Genomic DNA, 21850 nt, shown 5'->3' with positions numbered 1-21850 from the left:
TCGCACATGCTGGCACGCTGGCTCTCTCACTGCCCCAGCCTCATTTTTACTCCCCCGTCATGTACAAACGTCCTTGGACATTCCTCACTCTTCTTCCACCCAAACACACGCACACAGCCCCTGCTCCAGCACAGACCGACTTGACGACGTTGATCATAATAGGCATCTACCTTGAACTGGAAATCATCTTCTTTTCTGGATTCTTGCGCAATTGCAGAACAAGATCCAGTTTGAAAGTCTCCACTCTGTACCAGCATCCGTCTCAATTGCTGCAGGTCGACACCACATCCTTCCAACCCCCCCAGGATACACTTGCCAGTCTTGCCGCTGTGGTGTCTTGTCTTTCTTGCAGGCCAGGCGATTGCAGATCGGGCCAGCTTCCTCTCTGTCGGCATTCACCCCCGGTACGGGACGTCGAAAGACCGCAGAGTTTCTTTATCTTACAGGCTTTGGGAGGGGAACCTGTGAACCACCAAACAGCACCCTCCACCACCACCGCCTTATCTCCAACCTCGACACCAACCTGTACAACAAACCCCCTCAACACATCCCTCTTCCCTCTGTCAGAGACCATGTCCGCCCCGCGAACCAAGCGGCCCTTCGCCGGCGCCGCCAGCGACCCGGCCCAGCGCCAGATCACATCCTTCTTCCGCCCCAGCTGCGGCGGCGAGGGCGACGGCGACGAGTCAGGCTATCAGACCGCAGTCTCGCTCACCCCCGCCCAGGTCCAGGCCGACCTGCTCTGCGTCGGCATGCGCATCCGCAAGTCGGTGCCCGAGGGCTACAAGACGGGCTCCGACTGCGGCTCCTTCTCGCTCTGGTCCGACGCCGATCCCAAGCAGGCGGCCAGCAGCAGACACCAGCATCAACAGTCCTCGCGCGTGCCGTCCTCCGCGCGAGCCGCGGAGAAGCGCGAGCTCCTCCCCTTCTGCGGCATCCACAAGGTCGGCGGCCTCGCCTCCCAGCCCGCCTTCGACAGCGCCGGGCCGGCCCTGTTCCCGCCGTCGGCGTTCGGGCCCTCCTCCTCCTCCTCCTCCTCGGCAGCGGCGGCGGCGGCGGCAGACGACGTCTCTGACATGAACGACTGCCCCGGCCTGACCAGCAGCCAAGAGTCGGCCGCTTCCTTCGCCTCCGTCGACACGATCGCCTCCGCCAACAACCTGCTTTCTTCATCGTCATCGTTGGCGCCGCCGCCGCAGCGCAAGCGCTTCTACGCCGAGGACGAGTCGGTCGAGAAGCCCGTCTCCCTGCGCGACGAGTGGCTCGACGGCGAGGTCAGCCCCCGGACGCTGGCGCCCGTGGGCTGGGACAACGGCCGCGTCATGGCCGTGCCCCGGGGCCGGCGAGGTCTCCTCGGCCTCGGCGGAGCTGCTGCTGCCGGTGGTAGCCGCAAGGGAGCCCCCGCCGTCGTTGCCTCGCTGCCGCCCGCGCGCCTGACCGACCTGGGCCAGGAGAACCTCGACCTCGTCATGGACGGCGAGAGCGACTTTGAGGAGGCCAGCTTCCTCGACTTCCGGACCTGGGGGGCGCCTCTACCGCGGGACATGGAGATGGGCGGCATCTAAGACGCTCCTTTTTGTCGTCCTCTGAGAACATGCACTGCTGCTGGTCAAATCGGTAATTTTGTATTGATGAAGGCGTGTGTGAGAGAGTGTGTGAATGCGTGTGTGTGTGTGTATCATTTGTGTGTAACTGGGAAACGGGCCGGGCTTCTGTGTGGCTTTCTTGACTTTGGGATTTTGATATCATGGAGCGTGGAGTTATGGTATACCTGGGGGCGTGGACAAACCCCCCGATGGTAATTGGGAGACAGGCATGGGTCTAGCTAGCATCAGCCGCAAGTGCATGAGATGGGACTTGTATTGCGAGAGGAGTGTGTCAATGGAATATTGAATGTTTGGCATCTTTACCTGGTCGAGTTTGCATCGTGGCTTGTCGTTCGTGCCTGTCACAGGACACTTTACGCGGAGCCCAGGTCCATAAGAATTACGAGACTACGGATTTACACTCGCTCTGCCAAGTCATTGTCACAATCGGGCTACGTTGCTACTCGCAAGTCATTTTCAAAGACACATGACAGGGACGGTGATGAATTGTGGAATCCATGAATTCAAATCGCAAAGCACAGTGAGAGGTCCTCCCCCGTCTCCGTGTACACTGCACTCGGGTATGGCGATTCAATCAGCTCATCCACGTCCTCGTGCTCAAGAAAGGTCCGCTCTGGACACGGTGCAGACCGTCAAGAAACACTCATGTGAAAAATGCCATTTTTGCCAGCTATCCACCCATGCAGTATGAGATTCTGCCTGTACGAAATCTTCCCTAAGATACACGCACGCAGAGGGAAAAAGACAAACAAACGTCGTGGGAAAAGAGGATGTCGATAATGCTAGATATCCGGACCCCAAACGCCCCTTTTGTTGTGTGCGAGGTGGTTTTTGTCCATCTTCTATCCGCAAGGTGGTCGTCGTTCGTAGAGAGACATTACTTTTCTATACGCCCCAATGTCGAGAGTGAGAGAGTTTTTGCAGATGTTCCGAGATGTGCCCCCAATGAATCATGACCAGCCGTGATAAAAGAAAGCAGATTTTGATAATCTACTTCCTCCGGAAGGAGCAGCCCTCGGTGAGCCTGGCCTTGCCACCGGTGGGCTGGCACAGGACGGTCGTGCAGCCCTGGCAGATGACGACGGTCTGGGCGTGGGAGAAGACGGTGGTGATGGTGAAGCAGCCGGGGCACTTGACATCCATGAAGAAGGAGCGGGGAGCAGGGACAAGCATCTGGCGGATTGTTAGTTCATTTGAACCCCTCCAATACTGCTGGGACAAGTCGTTCGAGAAAATTTGCCAAAACATACCTTGAGCTTGTGCTTCTTGGCCTCAGCCGCAGGGCTGGGGTTCAGGAGGTCGACTGCCAGAACCTAGGGATAGACATGTTAGCACCCATGCGTCTCCATCGTTGTGCTGGTCACCCTGCTGTGCCATCGAATCTCTCTGCCTGCAATCGTCGCCAACACATCCGAATCGTTCCCGAAAATCATTCCATTGACCCGTCCCACAACCCGTCTTCGCAGATTGATCCTCCTCTTGATGGGTTCGTCGGTTGCATTGGCTCGGATCGGTGGCGAGTGTCGTCGTGCACGAGAGTCGCTGCGACAACAGCAGGGAGGGGCGGGTAGGCGGCTTACCATCTTGACGGTTTGAGGTGAGAAGTATCTCTAGTGATCAAAGTCGCGAGCGGAGAGAAAGTTGACGAAATCTGTCGGTGCTGAGAACAGATTTGGGCGCGACGATGGATGGAGTTCGTAGAGGTAGGAAGGGCAACGGTGATGAAAAATTGTGAGGGGATGGATTTCGATTTGTTCTGGTTACCGGACAGCCAAAAGCAGTTTAGCTCATTAGGGTTTTTTTTCGATTGTGTGGGCGTTCAGCGAGTGGAAGACCCGCACGGACCAAGAAATGTACCTGCCCACGTGACACTGGCCCTGTTCCTCCCGTGGCGAAAAAACAAGGGAAGCTCCAGGAGCTTGGACCCCAGTCGGGAATGGAACCTTAGTCAGATGGTCACGCATCCAGAGCATTCTAGGCCACTGTCACGGGAGAGAACCTCCGCCTACAAACGGCTTGCGACGCGCTCCAGGCAGCTGGATGCAGCACCCCGCCGTGGGGTTGCTTCTCACTGAGGCCTGCCAGTCGCCAATTCTCCACGACACCACATTTCTTAGGATAATTAACGTTTCTTCTGCAACCTCAAGGGTCTATCCACGAGGAAAGTACTCTCCGGAATGGCTGCTCCGACAGATCAGCGGATTGCCGTCCCCATTGACGACCCCAACGCCGACACAGAATGGTGCGACCGACCCCCAAATTAGCTACCCTTGCCACTGGCCGCATGACGCATCCAAGCTAACTTATGATCCCAGGAACGAGATATTGAGGAAACATGGAGTCATTCCCGAGAAGCCGCCTAGCCCGACCCCCATGATTGAAGAGGCGATTCTTGAAGGGCGAAGATTGGCACATGAGAATCGATTAGAAGGCAAAGACCTGGACGAGCTTGACGAGCTTGAGGATGATGAAGATGAAGAGTTCCTCGAGCGGTACCGCCAGCAAAGGATGCGCGAGCTAGACGCCCTGACTAAGAAATCCCTACACGGCAGCGTCTACCCCCTTACAAAGCCAGAATATTCACGCGAGGTCACCGAAGCATCGAACAATGGGGTTGTCTTGGTCAACCTCACCGCATCCATGGGCACGAATGTGGAGTCCAGGGTGCTCACAGAGCTCTGGCGGCAGGCAGCGAAGGAATATGGCGACGTCAAGTTCTGCGAGATGCGAGCGAACCAGGCCATCGAGAACTACCCAGACAAGAACTGCCCCACGATCCTCGTCTACAAGAACGGAGACATTGTGAAGCAGGTGGTCACCCTAGTGACTGTCGGCGGTGCACGGATGAACATGCTCGACCTCGACAAGATTCTAGTCGAAGTAGGCGCAGTGCAAGACTCGGATATGAGAGTATTGAAGAGGAGGAGAGAAGCAGAGGACGCCGAAGAGGAGCGTCTGGCGGGCACGAACAAAAGTGTGAGAAGTAGCGCTCGTCAGAATGACGATGACGACGACGACTGGGATTGAGCAGTGGTTGTATCCGACCCGCGCTGATCGTCTGTGAGACAGCACATCTAATTTCAATCGGCCGCCATATGTATGGACTTGTGAATGATACCCAAATAGAGAATTTCATGCAAATGTCGTCCCATCTTCGCCAAATGTTAGCCATCCCAGTGAGTTTCCATGATAGAGATGAATGCCATGCTCTTCCCCCCCCCAAGAAGGTGTTTGCGGAATAAAATATTCAAAATCTCAAGGGAGGTTATTCAATATTGAAGCTATGCCCGAGAGACTGCGGAGTAATCGTGGTGTCTCTTATCAATCAGTACATTTCAGGGTCTGGCCCGCTAAAGGCTTAGCGGGATGCCGTCATTTGTTTACCAGCTCCGTATTTCGGGGATTGGCAGTCGCGTGTCGAAGTCCATCCAGACATCCGCGTCCTCCGCACAAAGTTCAAGCCCAACTCGAAGAGCTTGTCTCGCGTGTAAACATTTCGGTTTCAACTGTACATTAATTGCGCTTACATTGTTGTACATACACCTTTTTTTTGTCTTTTCTCCTCGATTCCTCCCTTTTCCTGACCAGATTCATTGCCATCACTCGTGGAGACATGGCTGACGAGCCGACCCTCCCCACACTTCCCCCATTCGCATGGGACGCGTCGACGCAGAGCTTCCAATCCTCCAAGAAGCGAAGCCGCAAGAACAAGGCACCGCCTCTGTTCTCCCAGTCCAGCGATCCCGCCGTCTTCTCGAGCGATGACGACCCGGCAATCGACAACTATGTCCAGGGCCGCAGGAAGAAGCGCTACGTCGGCCCTTGGTACGCGCAACACCCCGCCTCGGGCGACTCCTCCTTTGAAGATGATCCACAGCTGGTGCACCGCCCGGCGCCGAAGCCGAGGAGGATGCTGGAGAGACAGCTCGATAGCGGTGTCTGGATGGGCAGCGACGGTACCGACATGGATGAGAGCGGCGTCGAGGACCTGCCGCTCCCTACCACCCGGCCTAACATCCCGCAGCTGCAGCCCAGGGCTCAGCGGACGTTTGGGCGGGTCGCTAGCTTGCGCGTGAGCGCGGCAGAAGCTTTGGCACGCAATAGGATCAGAGAGTGCGTCGAGGAGGGGGATGAGAAGGTCGATTTGTCGTGTGTAGCTCCCCTGGTGCTCCGGAGACCCAAGGCAGCTATGAGCTAATATATTCTTAACAGTGCGATTGGACTAAAGACGCTCTCCAACCCAACAATCGAGCCGCTGTCAGAGTTTGCCTGCATTCCGCTTGTCACAAAGGGCGTTGCATTCGAGCAGAGCACTCCATCTCTAAAGCTCTTCCTTGGGAGCAATGCACTCACACGGCTACCCCGTGCCATCTTTCAACTTGAGCATTTGACCGTGCTCAGTCTGCGAGGTAATGGACTCCGGGAGGTCCCGACAGGTATCGGCCAACTGCCCAATCTCAAGGTCCTGAATTTGTCTCAGAACGCCTTGAACCATCTATCCTATGAGCTCGCCGAGCTCTTGATGAACAGCAAGAACATATCGGAGCTCTACCTACACCCAAACCCTTTCTGGCAGCCTGAGAGCCTATCTACAATAGCAGAGTCCGCCATCGGCGAATCAGGGGAGCGCGAAATGCTGCAACGATTTGAAGGCCATCGGTTCTGCGGAGGTCTGGCCGCCCGGTCGCCCGTTCAGCTGTCGTATAGCAATGGAGTCGTGCACTCCGGCTTCCGTCTCGAGCCTCTCTCTCCAGACTCCAGGCTCGTGCCGACAGAACAAGGTCTGTACGGCGACTTGGAAGGCGATACCCAGCCAAGTGCATCGACGCAACTCAAGGATACGTCCTCATCGAGGGTCCCAACTCTGTTCGAGCTGGCTCTGCGCACCTGCTACCAAACATCTCAGCTAGAGCAACTGCCGGATATGCTTCCGATGGACTCTCCTCCCCACCTGCGGGAGCTACTTCTCGAGGCGATGTCGCAGCGTGAGATGGGCGGTCTCGCGTGCACGGTGTGTAGGCGGCCGATGGTCGTACCCAGGACAGCCTGGATAGAGTGGTGGCATTTGTGCCATTCTTCTTCGCTCCCGAGTGATGCTGGAGGCGTCTCGGTAACGCCGCTTAGCCACGATGCGGACGAGCGGTTGGTGCCATTCCTAAGGAGGGGCTGCTCCTGGAAGTGCATACCTGGCGAGTGTGTCAAGGGAGCACTCGTCAAGTCTGCAGAAGTAGCGGATGATGTAAAGGATGCAGTTCACCTTTCGTAGCTGGGGATTCCAATGTTCTTTGCTGGCGAATATGATCACGACAAAGCTGGAGCTCTTGGCCTGGCGTTTGGCGTCTATATTTGGTTGTCTGACAAAATTTGATGAAACTAGACTCGATATTGTATTGTACACAGTCAACCCCAAGGCATTCGGCAAAGGACAAAAGGGTCATATTAGTTAGGATTTCAAATTGAGCATCATGATGAGAGTCTGTCAATGGCCCAGTATAGCTCTTGACTCCACTCATGGTAAAGTCGACATAGATTAGTGTCGGACTAGGTCACTATGGCACACTGGCAAACGAGTCAAAATACGGGATGGGATGATCTCATTACCATGACAACTCGGGTAATGGCATCTCCGTATGATCCAGAGGAAACGCAAATCCAGAGTTGAGCAGATACGGCTTCCTGGCCTGCTGAGGACCGGAGATATTCGTGGCTTCACTTCTCAAACTTTCTTCGAGCTCGAGACGGAGCTGCATAATTGTTTCATTGCCTAAGTTGCCTAACGTTGTATAACTCGACTTTGTCACTTCACGCAGCGCCGAGCAGTTTGCCCAATGCATTGGTTGATTGCTAACATCTCCATCAGGGTGCCTGTCTGCATCGTAGGCTGCGACTGACGAAGTACAAGATCTTCGGTGAGAAAGGCTTGACAGGGTGATCTTCTCGCGTTTTGTAGTGGAATACGAGATAATTGTGTTGATCTATGGGTATACGCATATACGCATATACATACAGACATGGTCTTACACGGCAGGAACCCGAAATTCATTCCTGGTGCGACCTCCCTAATTTCGATTGTTTCTCTTGCATGGGAGAAACGTAACCCAGGGAGGGTCTTAGGATACCATGTCTCTCACAGAGCAAGCACCGCATCGGCCACTTACACCCGTTTTCGTATGCTGTCCTATCACTAGGAGGCATAGATTGATCCTACCATCATAACTCCCACGTGGCCCTAGGTGGGAAAGGAGAAGCTTTTCACTGGATGATACTGTGGTCCATCGAAGAAACTCAAGTCTTCTCGAGCTCGGAATCGGCTAGTAAGGGCATCTATCATCTATGGCACACAGGAGACGGGCCGAGTGAAGATCCGGAAACATCATCAATAGGTGCCAACACTAGCTACAGCACGACGACAAGCTAGGTGCCATCTGATGAAAGTCTTCGCAGCTTTGGTCTAAGGCAACCAACCAAGGACGGGTGGAACGTTGAACGCCCATCAAGGTACCCGGGATTGGCTGCAGTAAAACTCTGTCTTGAACCCGTGATTCCATTTGGACGAAACCTCGACCGCTTGTTTGAAACCTAGGCATTTGTACCACCAGACGAGAACACACCGAAAAATTGCGATGCGAGTCGGATTTTCGCATGACTGTCCAGGCATCAAGGAATTCCGGATGCAGCATATGGAAATGGATATGGCAATTCTCATCAGTTCAGCCTCGTGAACACGTAAGAATAATTAGAACTAATTCAGAAGTACGCATCCTTCCATCCCAAAGCTACCAATCAATTGAGGCCCCCCCCCCTGCTCGACAACGTGCCAATCATCTACTTGGAAGGCGCATGGCCAAGTCGTGGGCGCTGCTGCACCGGAAAGCTTCCGCGATGTTAGTGTTGAACATCGGTACAACACATCAGTCCAGTGCCGCTCACCGCAGCTTCTAATTGTCCTTCTGAAGAAAAAGAAACGGCAAGGACAGTAGAAATCCGTTAGAAATCCGTTCCGTTGCAATTCTCAAGGGTACCTGTCGTCGTTCTGTATATTGCAGCCTCGTTGGCCAGACTTGGCTTGTCTGTTACATGTAGGTTACATTCAACTTCCAGAGGACATCAAATGTAAAGTGACATGACCGCCTCTACCATGCACTAGTCTAGCATTGGAAGGATAGAAAGGAAGCGTATCCGATTGGGCATGCATGCTGCCTGCACGACTACCTAGGAGGCTTCCCTTGAACGGATGTTTGCTTTTTTCGTTCGCACCAATTGCTTCTCGCAGCCGGTTGTGCCCTCATCTCGAAAGCTTTGATGTCTTCTTGAGCAGGTCTCCTGTATGCTGGCATGGGCTTTGAGACCCAATTACTATCAGCGAGACTAAAGGGCCCTTTCAGCCCAAATCTCTGCTTGCCACATTTTGATGTCATAAAGACTCATGCCAACCATCACTGGGATCTGGGATCAACATGCAAAATTGGGCATGAAGCAGCCCTCCGCCAACGCCATGTTTGCTCGCCTCTCGGTGTAGTTTATGCTGCTTCACCATCCACCGACTCCCAATCGGGTGTTAGACTGCCCCGAGCTGCAAGTTCCCATTGCATCATTTTGCTATCATATGTGCACACCGAAGGCGGAATGCGATAATGCCATCAATCGGATCATGTCCTCTGAGTCTGTCTCCTCCACAGCCAGAACTGCAGGGATCGACGTGGTTTTCGTCTCCTCTCTCGTGGTACTCTGAATGTGCAGGTCAATGCTGCTTCCCGGGTTGCCTTGTGAAGGCTGCTGCTACCAGCAATTCAGGGCGATCAGTATTAGGGCATGATGCGTCAAAGCAACTGCTTCAGACATTCTCCACACGGGCAATGGGCGGTGAGAGTCAGCCCTCTCCAAGGTCCCTTGATTTGTGGAGGATTGAAAATTCATGGACCTTGACGGGGGGGGGGCCTTCGCGTCGATATGCATTAGTTTCTCCAAAGTAAGGCTTGCCTTCTTCCTCACCGCAATTTAGTCGGGCATCTGCTACAGGCATCACAGGGGGCCGGACCGGTGGCCATCGGCAACGAGTCGGACATCGGCTGAGACCGCTGCCGATGAGCGTGCTTGCCGATTACTTTCGACGGGCCTCATCTTGGCCTGTGCGGGCACCAGAACCTTTGCCCACTCACAGGATGAACAAGAAGAAAAACCTCGGATCTCGGGGCTTAGCAGGCAACGGCAGAGCTTAGCAGCATCAGACACCATGCTGTGTGTGCTGACTTAATGAATACGAATCCTAGACCTGGCAAAGAGTGCCAGGCAGCTGTTGTCAGGGGTACTACGGGTCATGGACTCATTGCTTTTCCTAATTATCAGTCGTGGCAGCCAGAGATGGTCCGCCATAATTTTACCAGGATCAATAGTTATGAGGCGTGCCAGTGATTAAAGGACATGGATGAAGCTGCCAATGACTAGGGGGCTCCCTGTATGTATGAAACAAAGCAATGCGAACAATATCTCATCAAAGCCAATCGCATCTAACAACCTTGATGAGCTGGCGAGTAAGGCATCCACCATTGGGCAGTCTACTGCGACTTGATTGTGTAAAGGGGAAGGATACCAGGATCCTTGGCATAACACTCTCCCTACCAACTGAGCGGCCTTTCACCCTGCCAGCCAAAGATAATGCAGCTTGACACACTCAGCAAAGAATAAGGCGGATAGTAGTAACGGGTAGCGTCGTTAAGGTCGGAAAGAGACTATCACGGGAGCGATCCCTCGCCCATGTAGGAAATGCATCCTCGGAACTGCAATGGAAATGGACAGAAACGTCGCCAGGAATCACTCATAACTCAGTACCCCCATCATTTTAGCATGTGAAATCCTGTTTGGATCGTTCGAGTCTGCAATCAACGAAAGGGGTGTGGACTGACTGGCGACGCCCCTATGGCCTGATGTGTGCGACCCGGCCGAAATCGACAACTCGGAGGCATGATGACTTGTTCTTGTCGGAATAAAAAGGTCGCGTGATTGATTTGAATACTTGTCGTAGATTCATACTTTGTAGAGAAGTAGGCATCCATATAGCGGTGGAATAATAGACGCCTTCTTCACGGATGAGGAGATGAAGCCAGCCACTTACAGCCAACTTCCAGTCAACTTACAGCCGTATCAGACTCACAGGCCTTCACCACACCCATTCTAATCCCTACTCAATCCGAGAGGCAATAATCTAAGCCGCAGTAGAGAGCCTATTTGGCAGTTGATAGGTTGGTAGACCGAGCCATGTGTTCGCCCTAACATTGGTGGCGATGGCTTTACACAAATGTATTGGTGAAGACTGTATTTTTACAAGTTCAACTTCTCAATAACTTCGAATACATCGGCCCGAATGATTCATAAATTATCATGAGTAAACATGGCTGAGTCATATCCATGGGAGACCTCAGCTCGCCTCTCGCCTCTCGCCTCATCTGAGGGCTGGGAACAGAGCTGAAGAATTTGCAGGGGGGGAGGCGGAGTCCTTCCGACTCACGAGAAAATCAATTTTTCTCGAACTATTTTCTTCTCTTTATGATATCTGCTCTCTCCACAATGTTCTTAGCCATCCACTTTACATATTGACGTGTGGTCGTGATAAAGTGCATGATTTGTCCTTCCGGAAACGCCGTTATCCAACCAGAAGCGATGTTGCCATCGGTGGCGAGAAGCCTCGCAAGTACTGTCTTTTTGGCAACACCTTCACGACTTTGATTGGTAGCACGTCATTCTCACTCGTTTTCCTGAATCGCTTGTGTGGCTGATTGTCAGAGCGCATACTAGCCATGATAAACTGGTCGCTTGGCCACGGCATTACCCCTTGGTGAGGACATTGTCGGCAGGCGCCAGGATAATGTTTGGCATCAAGTAAATACATCGTACAATATATCATGAGGTTGCAAATTTCCAATCGAACCAGACATTATCATCTTGGGTCGAGATCGGCTAATTGGAAGGATATATACTGACTTGATATGGAAGTATCTTTCTGGGAACAATGCCCATCTTGCTGTCTAAACGTTGCAAGCTGCACTCGACGGAACTGAATTAAATAAAGACCATTCTCTTGAAGCTAACAGATACTAGGAATGAACTGTATTATCGATAAGGTGCTTCACCTTTCCATGTTTTGCAGTCCTATTATTTCTCACTGACAGACTGCGTTATTGGAACAGTGAGCTCTGGATTTGCCCATGAGAGTTCTCAAGATATATTCCATAGCTTACATATGGGGGAAGCATGTCACATCAATACACTGTGCTTGGCAAGTCGTCGTGGTGGATCTCGAATCGTGCCGGCGATGAATTGAAGAGGGCCAATAATTGCAGGTCCATACAATATCCCCAGGGTCGGGCCATGTATTTGGCTTGCAGCCTGCAAGTTCTATTTCTAACAGTTGAGTACTACGCAAGTCCGTCTTCTGTAACTGACCCAAGTTTTGAGTGATATCCTTGCCACTCATGCTGGAAGAGAGAGAAGATTCAAGTTTCTCAAACATGCTATACGTCTTTCCGCTTCTCAATGGCTCCAATACTCAAATGGAACAAGATCAACAAACACAATACTCACAACGAGTCCACAAGAGCCTACACACTGAAGGGATTAGCTGATAATGATTTGAATTGCTATATCCAAACATGGGGGCAGATTTCTGATACTGTTCGTTTCGATCGCAAGTACGAATAGTGTCAGGCAATAACTCTCACCTGAATGACACAGATGAATCAAACCAGTATGCCCAGCCTGATTCTCAAAACCAACCACTTACACAAAAATGGCTAGCGACTAGATACACCAGGGAAAGGGCTGAGTAAAGATGCACTTTCGGTAAGTATGAAGTCGTGAATAGTGCCCAACCAGTAATGACATTTAATGCATCAATGTTTGGCATAGTCATGCCTGCCATTTAATTAATACAGCGAGGGCGTAGTACGTAAGCCGCACATGGTGTGAGATACGATAGCTCTTTGCCAGGTCTCAGATTTGCTTGACCATCAATAGTGCAAGTAGATAGACAGATAGACAGCCCGATGGAGGTGTAGTCAGGAATGGCCCGGATGGGTGTGCAGATCAAGCGAGACTGACGAGGGTGGAAAAGCACATAACATCAACACATGATCGCCTGTTGCCCATTCATTCCAAGTCATTTATCCACACTGATACCGACACAGTCCGGGTATAAATCCACGCTTACCCAGTCCAGGGGACACGCCTTGCTTCTTCAACCTTGACCGCCATGAAGCTGTCAGGACTCAGGACCAGACCGAACAGAGTGCGATCGCGTGGCAGGCCCAATCAGTCAGACCGTCATAAGAGCATAGCACGTCTATTTTTTGCGTGCGCTCACAAAATCGGGCTGGATTAAAAATAATCGAGATGGTATGGGCATTCTGGACACCCCAAGTCCATGCGGCTCTTCAAAGTTGGAGGGTGGTGCGCGAACCACCTGTGGGGCCTACCGTCTCAAGGGCAAAGCCGCGAATTTTGGTGGGCCGCCGCCGAAACTGCGCAGGTGGGAAGCTACCGAGTAGTCCGCGCCCGCCAATGCTATCGTCATGGGTACTTAACTCGCAGTGTCGCTGATCTTTGTCAATGAGCATCCTTTTGCAATCACAGCTTTACCAGAGCTCCCAGAGCTACCATAGCTTTAATTTTGACCTCTTTTGCGTCCTTACTCAGCCTAATGCTGTACCGATTGACCCGGCAGCGGTTCCTTCCTCGTTCCTCCTCAGCAATGTCTGGTGGTGGCAACAGCCCATGATCGAACCTTGAGCCATTCAAACAGGCTGTCAAACGTTTTTTCCTTGTACAAAACCACCATACGTTAAAGGCTCTTTTTCCCCTTCTTCGCTATCCCAACGCGATGCAAGTCTTCTGGAGATGGCGGACCGACTACAACAGCGATTTACGGAGCATCTGCGGCTAAACAACCGGTATCGTTGCGTGATTTGTTCCCGGTCGCAATTCGACCGTCGCGGCCTCGGCCGCCACCTAGAAACCGAGCATGATAAGCAGACGACCACGCAAGAAGGAGCTGCAGAGCTGCAGCGACTCATAGAAGCCGGCAGGCCGCGCGATAAGCCGTATGTCCTTCCCGAGAGCCTGATCTGTACCAAGGCTAACAATCGTCCACAGACCTGACCCCGCACTGCCTGCAGTCAGAACCCATGCTCCGAGCTCCTCAAAACGACCATCCCCCGAGCCAGATATACAACCAGGTGACCAATCAGAGGGAGCTGGCGGCACCGGAGTTCGGGACAGAGGACCAGATTGGTCGCCCTCCCAGGACAAGGACGACGACGAAGGAAGCGATAGACGAAAGCGGATCAAGTCTCCCACAAGCTCGGTGCAGGTGCAACACACCCAAGGTTCCCCGACGACGACATCACGCAGCCGAGCCCGCCCACAGCTATCTGCACGAGCTCCAGGCGACACTCTAGCTGATCCCCGCAACCCTAAAGGCAGAAGAATATGGGAAGGGGGTTCTTTGCGACCGTCCGGCTACGTCCCCGGGCAGAGAGGCTCCTCGAGATACCAGGAAGCAGACGAGGAAGAAGATCGAAACACAGTCGAACGATGCATTAAACAGCCCCAGACGAGGCCAATCAGTCACGAGCAATTAGTAGCCGAAGTCAAGGGTATCTATGCCGGCCTTGTCATGGTCGAGAGTAAATGTATCGAGGTTGACAATGGGCAAAATGCCCAGAGTGCCTCGGACGCCAAGTTGAGCGACGAACAGTGGCAAGCCCTTATAGCATTACACCGCACCCTCCTTCATGAGCACCACGATTTCTTTTTGGCTTCACAGCACCCGTCTGCTTCGGCCGCGCTGAGAAGATTGGCCCTGAAATATGCTATGCCCGCGAGAATGTGGCGTCACGGCATTCACTCTTTTTTGGAACTTTTGCGGGCAAGGTTGCCGGAGTCTCGGGAGCATATGCTGAGTTTTATTTATCTGGCTTATTCTATTATGGCGCTTCTCTTCGAAACGGTGCCAGCCTTTGAAGACGTCTGGATCGAGTGTTTGGGAGACCTTGGCCGATACCGGTATGAATCCAAAGCATCATATGCATCTGATGGTGGTACAATCTGCTTGGAATCTTGATTCTAACATCGTGACAGCATGGCGATCGAGGATGATGACCTCAGGGACCGAGAGGTGTGGACAACTGTGTCTAGACGCTGGTATTCCCGTGCTTCGGACAAGACTCCTTCGACGGGTCGTTTGTATCACCATCTCGCCATCCTTGCACGGCCTCATGCCGTCCAGCAGCTCTTCTTTTACACTAAGAGCCTGACTGTGGCGGTGCCCTTTCCTGCAGCGAGAGAGTCCATCCTGACCCTTTTGGATCCAGTGCTGAGCGATCCGACCAAAGTACAGACGTTTGATTTGGCTTTTGTTGAGGTGCATGCACTGATGTTTACGAAGAGGCACCTCGAGAAGCTGCCCTACTCGATGACCAAGTATCACAAGGTGCTCGATGAGCAGATTGCCCGCAACCCCAGGGCCTACATTGAGATGGGATACTTGACAGCCATTGTGAACTGCTCTGCCGAGCTCGAGTATGGCTCGGAGAGCAACTGTCTCATCCAGACGATTTCTCAGGCCAAGAAGGAAGTCGACGCTGAAAATGCGATGGTGGGTATTGAATGCTTTGAGCCTGATGTCACACCCTCGGAGATATACATCAAGGCAAGAAGCTTTTCTGTGATCACCGATGAAATAATCCTTCGCCGCTTTGGAGACACAAGTTGTTTTGGATACATCCACGCCAGACTAGTCTGGCTACTTCACCTGGCTGAGACTCCCCAAGCCATGGCATATATGGAAGACTTCTTCCCTTGGAAACTATTGGTTTTATCCCTGAACTTTCTGCTCGCCGATCAGAAGGACCTGAGCAGCATTGAGGCCGAAGCATTTCCGCGGCCAGAGAAAGGAGAGCAGCGCCCCCTGCGAGAAGACTGGGCTCTCAGGGGCTACCCGGGCACCGACAACTATTTCCCATCCGACTGGTTCCGGCCCGATCTTGATGAAGAAGACAAGGCATTCGAGACTGCCAGCATGACCCAGGACCGGAAAGAGCGCATCCTGTGGCTGGCAGTCAGGCTAGCTAGATACCGGAAGTGGATTACATATGACGGTGACATTCAGCATAGATTCAACGCAGTGGCTAAGTACGACATGGACGTGTCACTGGTGCTCAAAAAAGAGCCGGGACTGGAAGACGGATCGGGTACGGAGGATAGCGTGACGGACAGAGACACCACGATGAGTTCACCCCCCACTATCATAGAATGAGATTGGTGTTTGTTGGAGACTTGCTTTGGAAACCCTCTCTGTGTGTGTTGTTCCCTTGCGTGACCCCTTCCTATGTGGTGTCTCTTGCTGATCATGAGATAGCCAGGCTACGGACGCACAACCTGTCAGCCCGAACCGGTGTGCAACCCACGATGGCAGCCTTGTTCCCGCAGCCTGATCGGCCCCCAAGCTGCCCGTCTGGTCAGCTCTGGTGCTGCTGCATAAGCCCTTGATCACTTGACGAAAGGGGTTTAAGCCCAGCCGGAGACTTGTCAGCAGGTACAACATGGGCGACTAACTGCATGTCGCCCTGCTGACCCCCGACAGATGCTTCGGTCTCTGAGCAACGGGAAGTCCCATTGCTCCAAGGACTTCGCTCATGGACCAATCTGTGAGGGCATTTTGTGCAGATATGCTGGCTGAGAAGAGTACCTGATTACTCTTCCACAAACCAAACACATATCTGTTGCCCCTAGCACAGGCACGGGCGTTCGGTAAAAGGCTTTCAGCAGCTGGGACAGGACAGGAGTGCGCGTCGCGGTGGCTTAGCGAGTCACGGGCTTGGCCAGAGAGCTTTGCTTTGCAATCCTGTGAGGCTGAAATAAGGCGTCAGAAGCTCCTCCGGAGTTTACAACTGGCTCGAAAGGGCGAATGGTGACGGAAGCTACTATGTCCGAACCACATTGGTCGTGGCGTAGCCGAGGGGTGTAATGATTTACTCCCTCTATTGGATGTGACACCTCGGGATTTGGGACAACAACTCTCGGATCCTACCGGATGGGGTTTGCACAAAAGGGGATTTATCTTGCGTCGAGGCATCATCGGTTCAGTAAGCACCATCTGCAGTTTCCCCCGATGGCCGATTCTTAATCGCCGTTGAATCGTTGCTGACGCATCGCAGATCCAGTAAGCCCCGGAACAAATGGTTTATTAGCACGGGTATCACAGCGATGCAGTCTAACGACGGGAAGGGAATATTCTGGAAGGGCATTCAGCGGCGTGGGCGGTTGCATCGCATTAAGGATATCTTTTACTCTTTACGCCCATTTAATCCCCATTGGCGACGTTGTCTGCTGTGCAGGTCAACTGTCTGCCTTTCCTTTCGATGAGTAGGATAAAAACAGGTATTAGTAATAGCATTGAATGACGACATGAATATGAATAAGAACCAACTCATTTGCCGCTTTATGCGAACGAAAGAAAGATGTAGGTGGCGTTGCCTTTGATAAATGCAAGAGGTTGTTCGTTCCCATGCAATACTACCAAATAAGTGCATGTGTGCTGTTAATGCATGGCAACCCTCATTGAGTCCTGTCAGTTTGCGGAGCAGCCTTTGGTCCATTCGCTCCCTGGTGCGACAACCACCAGCCACCAGCAGATAAAGCAGCTCATGGTTCTCCAGTTGAAATTGCAATGTGCTGCATTACGGAAAAGAGTTCCCGCACTTTTACACGTACCCAACTAAGTATGGGTGATGTCACATAACACACACAAACACACACACACCATGGAGCTCACTGAGCCACTTGACTCTTCGTCATGATAGCTGCATTATTATGCAGCCTTCGAGCCCAACGTGGAGGGTCGCAGGAACTCCGATGCCCCCGATTCGGTTTTAGTACGGTTGCCTGAAAGTCAAAGAGCTAGAGTTTCGTTTTGAGTGGTCCTCCATGCTGCCAGTGGCAGTTCGTCCGTAAATGCAATCGCCAGATGCCCTCTCCTGAGTGTATTCTCCTTCTGCAACGGAAACTGGCCGGTGTATCTGGAATAATATGACGATAGCTTAAAGACGGGAAGAATATTTGCCTCTGAGTCTTTCCACTGGGACAAAGTCATCAGTTCTTACCAGAGGCCTGGTGTAAATTGTTCGACATTCAGGGGGTAGTACTTTCAATCATGAGCATGAGCGCCCGAAGGCGGGGGCCTTCACTGTCGAGCAGTGCCCAAAGCTCTCCTCCCAAAGGGGCATTTCGATTGCGGACAGCCAAGAAAGCGAAGGCAACCTGGGTCCATTCAGACACCGAGACGGGATCGATGTGCGTCCTGCACCAGACACCGAGGTTGAACACTGTTTCCCAAGTTCAAACTGCCGTAGCCAGTCGCGAATATCTTGTACACTGGTAAATCTCAAGATCGGTTACGCAACCAACCCCTCCGCAAATGCCGTCGGACTCCCGTGTCTCAAAACACTGCTGCCGGATTGCAAGCCGCCGGTGGGCTGGTGTCGTCTGGCGCAGAAGAAAGAGAAGGGCCTGGTAAGCGAGATTGGTGTCGCCATTAGGCAACAAACGAACAAGCCGCCTTGGCCGGCAGGTAGTGTTGCTCAGCCATCCACGGATGCGCAAGGAAAGGGACGAAAAGAAGGCAACCAAATTGGTGGATATCCAGCTGCGGCTCAGGTGTATTGGGCGCTTGGAAAGGGCCTCATCGTCGCTAGTAGCTGCCAAACTTGGTCATGGTCCACTTGGGCGAGTGAAGGCGGATCCTCCCCGGCGGTGAGTGCTTCAGGCAAGCTGGAACTCTGGTCGATTCTGGAGGCGAAGGACCCCCTTTGGTGCCACCTGCGCAGTCATCGTAAACAACCCAGGCGACAGAAAGCCACAGTTGGAAGGGAAGACGTGATTGTTTGTATCCACTCATCGAGGCAGCAGAACCGCGATGACTGTGTCCCGGTGGACAACATCAAGCTCCGTCGATTGCCTTCGCACGCCTGATGGAGCGGGGGTCGGTGAGCTGCCCGACCAGGCAAAAGGCAAAAGGCAAAAGGGATCAAGGCCCCGGTGGTAAGGTCGTAGCAGCATGGGAGTTGCCGTAACCATTGCGCCCGAATGCACGTACGAGCACATTGCAACGTAGTCCAGTGCGTGCGTGCTAGCAGGGCGAGACCGACGAGAGGCTCTGTCTCTGCAGCACAAGACGTTACGCGGGGCGCCTCAGTGAAAAGAGTTCGGTGAAAGTTGTGCACTTCGCCATGGTGCACGGCACGCTCGGGTCCTGCAAAACGCGTCTCGTGATGGAACCTAGGACTATGCCTCGTTTTTTTTCGTTTTTTTTTTTTTTTTTGCCTGCTTGTGAAGCCAAAAAGTTTCTCGAGAAGTCGTCTGTCTTCCAAATGGGCTGCCGTTGGCCATTGACCGGTGAGGTGAGGAGCACGGCCGTCTCTTTCACCGCTCGTGTCTGTGCGAGCTAGGAGGCCGAGCATCGAATGGACAGTCCGTGACAACAGCAGGTAGGTCTGACCGCTGCCTGGTGTCCAAAGGCAGACAGCAAGAAGTATTAACCTTAAAGAAGAAATAAAAAAGAGAGGCAAGAAAAAAGAATAGAAAAACAGATACATGCAAGCGGCAGCAGCTGGAACAGAGAAGCTCAAGCCACTTGACTTGTGAGAGCAGTGGGAGACCTGGAGGTCGATATATCTCCCATACTCAATCTCCAGGATTATATAGTACTATAAAAAGCAACATTAGTCAGATACTATATAGTCCTAAGCGAATGATAAGAGGACATCTCTCACTATTGGGAATGCGGGTGCATGTCCCTTTTCTGTGGCCAAAGTTGCCCTCATCTGGGGTGTAAGTCGGGATGATGCTCGTGTAAGTCAGGAACAATATGTGTAGCCGGCGGCAGACAGCGCGACATATACAAGAAGTCTTCCAAATATGTTACACAGGGCTATAAAAGACATCCCAGATCACAAGTGTGATAATCATGTCTATAGTCGTGTCAGCTGCTCGACGGGCATCAGGCTTTGCCATGCTCGTTCTTTTGAGCATTTGGAGGGGGGACCGCCAGGTCGCCGATGGCTGCTGTGCTACAGCGAGGCTTCCCCACTGGAATGAGGCTCTAAGCGCTGGGACCTCAGTAATCGAGCCCCTAGCGATTGGACGACAGTGGGCCCGACTGAGAGGTATGGAAGATGGCCCTTCCCCGCCATGCAGCGCCATGCAGGGATTCCGTGCCGCTACTGCACAACACACAGCATGTCAAGCCGCTTTCGGCACACTCCCCGCACCAAAGTGCACTTTTCATGACGCAACACGAGCTGCACAACCAACCAGAACCCTCGATCTGTGCTGTTGGTGATGAGAATTGCAGCCGTGCAGCTACGCAACCCACCCTCCTGCTTGAGTGAACGAACTGCTCGTTTACCCGAACCGCTTTGACAGGTCTGGTCTTTCTCCAAGGTTCAGCCGACCATTGGTCAATCCCGGCCATCAACAACAGCGAACTTCAGGATCGCAACGGCTGATCAGCTGCGGCTGGCACTCGTTTTGGTTCTTGCTGGATCAAGTCGGCGACTGTCGAGATTCGCCATTGACGATAGAAGGTCGGAAATCACTTGCGCGACCACGGCCGGTGTCAATGGAAGGTGCCTCTTGCTGACGAGGAGCGAGTCCACATGTGCAAGTGCGCGCGCGCACACAGGAGAATTACAGCATCGAGACAAATCCCCACTGCTGTCCGCAGTTCCGCTGGTGCATTCCGCTCTCATGCGTCCATCCCATTCTGTCTCGTTTTGCGAGCTGCAAGAGACAAGCATTGCAGGTAAATGCCACGGCATGTCCTCCCCGACTTCGCTGTCCGTGCAGATGGCGCCATGTATCATGCATCTCATGGCACATGAGGAGCAATGGCATATCACCTGCCTCTTTCAAAGATAGAGGGGAGCATTGGACTTACAAACGAGGATTGACTTTTGTAGATCCCAATGGAGGAGACGCTGCTTCCGACGTCGAGCGACGCCACACAGCTCAGTCGCCTATGCGGACCTTATCTCGGCCTCCAAGATCAGATGCATCGCTCTCCCTTGTAGACCGCAACAAAAGATATAGCATGGCAAGTCAACCTGCAAAATCTTGAATGGAAGGTCCTGATCTTGGCGTTGGAAGTGCGCTTCTTAGTGGCGGCGTGCCGTCAAACAAGAGCCAGCAAGAGTCTTCATCGCTCCTCCGGCCGTGCTCAACACTACGAAATAGTAAGGCAAAACGAAGAGGAGACTTTGGACGAACAGTACCAAGGTGTATTGAACTTCATCTGTGCTTTGTTTGGACTGGATGAAATGGGCTGATATCAATTTGCTCGGCGAGATCCCATGGCCCAGCTTGCGAGTGACAGTAAGATCTTCCAAATCTCCAGACATACTTTATATTTCTCTTTAGTATGTTATACATTACGCTTCACTCGATATCGCAATCCTATGGGGTGAGGTCAGCAAGGCTGGAGGAAGCACGAGGCTATGACTGTCTCAGCTCCTTGCCATGCTTTCACATGTTATCTTCTTGCGAGGTGTTTCTCCCAGAGCGGGTGTTTTCTCTTTCAAATTATGTTTTTTCTTTCTCACCATTTATCTCTTGAAATGTTTTCTTTGTATTTAATCACAAGGAAGCATAATATGGTCATGTTCGTCCCTGGTCGAGCTGGATGCCAGGGCCCGCCAGACATGAGCCAACAAGTCAAGGTTACCCGAAGCCTTCGTCACCCAACAAGCTTACAGAACAAATGGTCCCAATACTATTTTGCGTTTTATATGAATTTACAAATTATATCAACTCCTCAAGTCATACTACCTAGTGGAGGTACGATCTTAGTGTCGAAATGCAAGCTCGGGAGTCGAGGCCGTTCAAGCTGACGTGCTTTGCAAGTCACCTGTCACCGCAAGAAAGGAATTTATCCTCATGAATTGCAGGATTATATGGCCCTAGTATGCTTCAATCTAGACCGTCCTTGAAATTCAGATGTTCAAGTCAAGAGCCTGCTCATCATAGTTCGGAGTTTCGTACGCCTACATGCCGTGAAAGAAAGGGATGGAGTGCCCCCATCAACGAACTCGGACGATGTAGAATTCTAACCAATCATTCAGTTGCATTGGATAGAACTGCTACGCTTGTTAGATCGCACGCAGATCTTGTTAGTACCTCAGTGCTCATTCCGTCCG

The 21850-nt window shown here is 52.5% G+C and overlaps 5 protein-coding genes across 5 annotated transcripts; 4 read left to right on the top strand and 1 right to left on the bottom strand.

The window, feature by feature from the left end:
• Positions 1 to 572: 572 nt before the first annotated feature.
• E0L32_010540 (uncharacterized protein) lies at positions 573 to 1565 on the top strand (the record flags this gene model as incomplete). Its single annotated transcript, XM_031133169.1, has 1 exon — positions 573 to 1565. The coding sequence occupies one exon, from the start codon at positions 573 to 575 to the stop codon at positions 1563 to 1565; it is 993 nt and encodes a 330-aa protein (XP_030989459.1).
• Positions 1566 to 2597: 1032 nt separating this feature from the next.
• On the bottom strand, positions 2598 to 3190 carry E0L32_010539 (uncharacterized protein; the record flags this gene model as incomplete). Its single annotated transcript, XM_031133168.1, has 3 exons — positions 2598 to 2780; positions 2858 to 2920; positions 2972 to 3190. The coding sequence occupies 3 exons, from the start codon at positions 3188 to 3190 to the stop codon at positions 2598 to 2600; spliced, it is 465 nt and encodes a 154-aa protein (XP_030989458.1).
• A 594-nt stretch (positions 3191 to 3784) lies between these two features.
• E0L32_010538 (uncharacterized protein) lies at positions 3785 to 4634 on the top strand (the record flags this gene model as incomplete). The annotated part of the gene is made up of 2 exons (XM_031133167.1): positions 3785 to 3849; positions 3923 to 4634. 2 exons carry the CDS (start codon positions 3785 to 3787, stop codon positions 4632 to 4634), a joined length of 777 nt encoding a protein of 258 aa, XP_030989457.1.
• Positions 4635 to 5220: 586 nt separating this feature from the next.
• On the top strand, positions 5221 to 6873 carry E0L32_010537 (uncharacterized protein; the record flags this gene model as incomplete). The annotated part of the gene is made up of 2 exons (XM_031133166.1): positions 5221 to 5756; positions 5820 to 6873. 2 exons carry the CDS (start codon positions 5221 to 5223, stop codon positions 6871 to 6873), a joined length of 1590 nt encoding a protein of 529 aa, XP_030989456.1.
• A 6623-nt stretch (positions 6874 to 13496) lies between these two features.
• On the top strand, positions 13497 to 15915 carry E0L32_010536 (uncharacterized protein; the record flags this gene model as incomplete). Its single annotated transcript, XM_031133165.1, has 3 exons — positions 13497 to 13699; positions 13752 to 14663; positions 14739 to 15915. 3 exons carry the CDS (start codon positions 13497 to 13499, stop codon positions 15913 to 15915), a joined length of 2292 nt encoding a protein of 763 aa, XP_030989455.1.
• Positions 15916 to 21850: the final 5935 nt, after the last annotated feature.

This window comes from Thyridium curvatum, assembly GCF_004353045.1.
Source record: "Thyridium curvatum strain D216 chromosome Unknown NODE_86_length_176648_cov_78.404728, whole genome shotgun sequence".
Lineage (NCBI taxonomy): Eukaryota > Fungi > Ascomycota > Sordariomycetes > Thyridiales > Thyridiaceae > Thyridium > Thyridium curvatum.
This window is presented reverse-complemented; position numbering and strand designations above follow the sequence as displayed.